The sequence below is a fragment of the Cannabis sativa genome, chromosome 5 (genome assembly GCF_029168945.1).
Source record: "Cannabis sativa cultivar Pink pepper isolate KNU-18-1 chromosome 5, ASM2916894v1, whole genome shotgun sequence".
Lineage (NCBI taxonomy): Eukaryota > Viridiplantae > Streptophyta > Magnoliopsida > Rosales > Cannabaceae > Cannabis > Cannabis sativa.
Window position 1 is genome coordinate 4,128,360 of NC_083605.1, and position 5,120 is coordinate 4,133,479.

General features: G+C 36.6%; 1 protein-coding gene across 1 annotated transcript; it reads left to right on the forward strand.

Annotated features, from left to right (window-relative positions):
• The first annotated feature begins 667 nt into the window (after window positions 1–667).
• LOC115716262 (RNA-binding KH domain-containing protein RCF3) lies at window positions 668–4,858 on the forward strand. The gene is made up of 8 exons (XM_030645021.2): window positions 668–1,750; window positions 2,535–3,017; window positions 3,123–3,371; window positions 3,573–3,833; window positions 3,985–4,055; window positions 4,155–4,263; window positions 4,333–4,459; window positions 4,532–4,858. Exons 1-8 carry the CDS (start codon window positions 1,067–1,069, stop codon window positions 4,549–4,551), a joined length of 2,004 nt encoding a protein of 667 aa, XP_030500881.2. The 5' UTR covers window positions 668–1,066; the 3' UTR covers window positions 4,552–4,858.
• The last annotated feature ends 262 nt before the right edge of the window (window positions 4,859–5,120 follow it).

Below are 5,120 nucleotides of genomic sequence, written 5' to 3' on the forward strand. Positions count from 1 at the left end.
TGGATCACATCCAATGGATTTGGACCCATCCGATCTAATCCAATTATTTATTGGATATTGGATTTTTCCATCCGATCCAATCCAATTGAATTGAGTCATCCGATCCGATCCGATCCAATGGATGTATTGGATTGGATCGGTTCCATCCATTGTATGCTTTAACTTGTTTTTATTAGATTGGATTGGATCCATCCAATGAATCCCATGGATGAATCCAATCCATTTTAACCACTATTTAGGCTAATTTCGTTAAAAAAAATATATATATGAAAAAATATAATTTAAAACCTAATAAATAATAAAATAATATATAAAATATTAAATAAAATAATTAAATATATAAAATTATAAATATTAAATATGATTGGATGGACATTGGATGATATTAGATTGAATTGGATCGGTTATCTATTGGATCGGATGTCTCATCCAATATCCGATCCGATTCAATTGGATTTTTAAAATTTGCATCCGATCCGATCCAATTATGATTGGATATCCGATTTTATTGGATCGGTTGGGATTGGATCGGTCGGTTGGAATTGGATTGGATGACTTTCTGCACACCCCTAATAATATGGACAAAATAAAGACGTCGTTTTAGTGGTTTAATTTCAAATTACCTTCTGATATCACTGATGGTGTGGTGAGAGAGTAAAGTCACTTTTAAATTAAAAAAAAAAAAAAAAAAAGCTATGGCTTACCGAAGCGTTAAAACCCTTAGCTGACAACTGCTTAGCGGTTTCTTCCTCATATCATATCTCTTTGATTTTCTTAGCTCATTTCTAGGGTTTCTCAGTATTTCAAATACTATTCTCTCTCTCTCTCTTTCTTTCATTTTCTCGAGAAACAAACAGATACACTCAACTCAAGGATGAAGACGACTACTCAATCAAAGAAAGAACCAAAATCAATTTGAAAAAAAAAAAAAACAGAGGACCAATCTACCAAGATCCGTGAACTGTTCCATGACCACAAACAATGCTTGCTTGATATTGAACACACTCAGATGAAAGGGTTTTAGGTTTTTCGTTGATTTTGTAACCGTTGATTTTTTTTGTTGAGAATGGAGAGGTCTAGATCTAAGAGGTACTACTATAATGACCAAGACTATGACTCTGAGACTGTTGGTAGAACCAGACCAAGGTACAACCACCATTACGGGAACAACAATAATAATAATCATCGTCACCGTGGTAACGCCGGAGGTGGTGGAGGTGGTGGAAGGACTCCTAAGCCACCTCAGTCAGACCAATCTCTTACGGTGACCACTAGTTATCGAATCCTTTGTCACGATATGAAGGCCGGTGGTGTAATTGGCAAGTCTGGTAGTATTATAAAGTCGATTCGACAACATACCGGGGCGTGGATCAACGTTCACGAGCTTATGCCTGGTGATGAAGAGAGAATCATCGAGATTTCCGATACTAGGCGGCGAGACCCTGAAGGACGAATGCCGAACTTTTCTCCTGCTCAGGAAGCTTTGTTTTTGATCCATGAAAGGATTCTTGAGACTGATATTCCTGGTTTTGGTGGTGGAGAGGAAGAGGATTATGGCGGAGTTAGAGGTGGTGGTGGGAATCGGGTGACGACTAGACTGGTTGTGTCGAGAATGCATGTGGGTTGTTTGCTTGGAAAAGGAGGGAAGATAATTGAGCAGATGAGGATGGAGACTAAGACTCAGATTAGAATTTTGCCTAGAGACAGTAACTTGCCTCGATGCGTTTCAATGTCGGAGGAGATTGTTCAGGTTTTTTGAACCATCTTAGACCTGTAATTGGATCTGAATGAATCTTGTGTTGCATGTTTGGTAGATTGAGCCTTTTGAGTTGCATATGAACTTTTTTAGGTACTAATGCCTAAAACTATGGTACATTTGATTTGAGCTAAACTAGTGCTCGAAAACATGGACCATGATGAGTATCCTATCTATCCACATTGTTTATATTAGTAGCTGAGACCAAAATATGAGATAATTATTATAATATATAATCTTCACTGGATAATATATCATTTGGGGTGTTATTTCTTTCTTAAATAATTGAATATATGAGGAGGAGGAGGAGGAGGAGATTGGAGCTCCATTTCTCACCCCATTTCTCACCTGAGAGTTATTATAGTACAATTCTTTCAGCAGAGTCTGCATATGGAGATTACATTTATTGCATATGCTATTTGAAGAAAGGGATAACAAAGTGCTGATATTTACATAAGAGAAAACTGCGTGCCAGGGCTTGTTTTTGTTTCGTTTTGTAGTTTATGGTAACTGCATTTTTTTTCTTAAGGTCTCATTGATGTTATATTAATAGTTTGTGATCGAGTTTTTGCTATTAACTTGTCAAAAATAAATGTACTAAAATCTAATTTGTTGGTCAGCTTATTGTCATTCAATAACATGGACTGCAAACATGAACTGACATTGTGTGAATCACCATGTTAAGTTTGTGTTCTTTTGTTAGTTTTGAAAAGAGCTATGTTTTTCTTTTTGTTTTGAACAAAAGCCTAATCATATTATATTTCTGACATTCTTGCAGATTTTAGGTGATGTCAATGCTGTAAAGAATGCAGTAGCAATAATTTCATCACGGTTGAGGGAGAGTCAGCATCGTGACCGTAGTCATTTCCATGGGCGAATGCATTCCCCAGAACGTTTCTTTTCTCCTGATGATGATTTTGTTCCACATATGAACAATGCAGGTCGTCGGCCACCTATGGAGGGGCCTGGTTTTGGATCTCGCTTACCTGCCTCCAATAACAGAGGAAACAATTATGGTCCCCGCCCATCTGGTTTTGCAAATGAATCCGGGTCTGGCCCCATGGCTGACAATATGCAACAGCCCTTCTATAATGAGGATCTTGTGTTTCGAATACTTTGTCCAATTGACAAGGTTGACAGTGTTTTTGGAGAGTCTGATGGGATTATAGATCTGCTTCAAAATGAAATTGGTGTGGATGTTAAAGTTACTGACCCGGTGGCTGGTTCAGATGAACAGATTATTATCATTTCATCTGAGGAGGTAAACTTTTTCATGAGTTATGTAATTGTGAATTTATGGTTATGGAAGAAAGGTTAGTTTTCACTTTCCTCATTTCTAACCTCATTTATGCATATGCAAACATAGGGCCCTGATGACGAGCTCTTTCCAGCTCAGGAAGCTCTGTTGCATATTCAAACTCGCATTCTTGATCTTATTCCTGACAAGGACAACATTGTAACTACTAGATTGCTTGTTCCCTGTGGTGATATTGGTTGTTTAGAGGGAAGAGATGGATCCTTGTCAGAAATAAGAAGGCTAACTGGTGCCAATATACAAATTTTACCTAGAGATGAACTTCCTACATGTATATCAGGAAGTGATGAACTCATACAGGTTTGTATTTACACCCATTAATTTCTTGTCAATGCCTCCTGTTGTATTATTAAGTTCTGTAGTCACTCAGTTATTACTGTGCCATGGTAATCTTCTTACATGCTACCGATTCCCCCTATTTCTGTGAAATGAGGGAGTTGAGGGAATTTTAGTGCTTTTTATTATGTATCATTGATATCTGCTTACAATGACCTCATGTAGATAGTAGGAGAGATAAAAGCAGCTCGAAATGCCCTTGTTGAAATGACATCAAGACTTCGAAGTTACCTATATAGGGAGTTCTTTCAAAAGGATTCGACACCACCTTCTGTCTCTGTATCTGGCTCTTTTGGTAATGCTGTGGGATGCGAGAGCTCCTCTCCTGGTGGTAGAACTCCAGTTCGCGATAATCTTACTGCAAGTGATCCGTCTACGACTAGTTATCAAAATGTTCAAACTGTGATAGCAGCACCAGCAGTGAAGGTACTCCTTTAAGAAATTGTGTTGTAGCTAGTTTCTTATGCTGAACATCTTTACAATTCCTTATGAACTGCTTTAGCTCGGTTCAACTTGGTTGCACATTTTTCCACATCGGACCATTTGTGTATTTGATAAATCAAACCCATTTCTGCAGGAGACTGGAATTGAAACAACAAAGCAGAATGAGAATGATCGTCGTGAAGACACTCCTAGTGGTTTGAATAGGTACTGAATACATTTCCCGTTTAATTTGATTATAGAAGGGCATTGTATAGCATATAATTAATTAGTAACATCTCATTTGCAATCTGCGTGGTGTATCAGAATCTCGGTACCTCTTGTTACGAGGAGTACAATTGAAGTTGTCATACCGGAACCTGCAGTTCCAAAGCTCATAACAAAATCGAAAAACAAGCTTGCCATGATTAGTGAGGTCAGTATTTACCATAAACCTTCAACTTTACGAAGTTATATCTTCTAACCTGTATCTTTCATTGAACAGTTATCAGGAGCCAATGTAACCTTGTTAGAAGATAGACCAGAGTTGACCCAAAAGATCATTCAAATATCAGGTGCACCCGACCAAGTAGAGAGAGCACAGAGCTTGATCCAAGGCTTTATTTTAAGCAGTAAGCCTCTTCTTCATGTGCTATAATTTTCCCTATACAATAAAAAATAACTCTTGTTTTTCCCATTTGCAGCACAAGAAGACGGCCCGTAAATCGTGGCAAGGCAAAAGTTGATGAAGCTGGGATTTTGATGGTACTAAGCTATGACCTATTCTAGCATGGTTTTCTTTCTTTTCTATCTAAGATGCATGTTCTTAGAAAGAATAGGATTTTGTTCCATCCATTTGATAAGCAGATTATAGTTAAAATTAGTATAAATTCACATGTAAATATGTCGTCAAAGCTATCATTTTCTGTTTATTGTAATTGTTTCTTTTTCATGTATTTAGAAACACTATCCAGTTTCATTTTTCCATTTCCAATTTTTGTTCCGTTGATCCATTTCTCAACGGAACATAATTTGCTGTGTCCTTTTTTTTTTTAAAGATAGTTTGGAAAAAAAAAAAAATTAAGACATTGAAATATTCTAAAAAAATTAAATATCTTTTTAAAAATAATTCCTAAGTACGAGTAATTGTTTGATGTAAATTAGTTGCTCATTATATAGGAGTATTTCATTCAAAGCTGGGAATATTATTATGTGTAATTTGTAACGAATTAACTACAAAATTTGCAATATTAAAGTTGTGTGATTTATATTTGTTTTTCTACAAGGGATAGA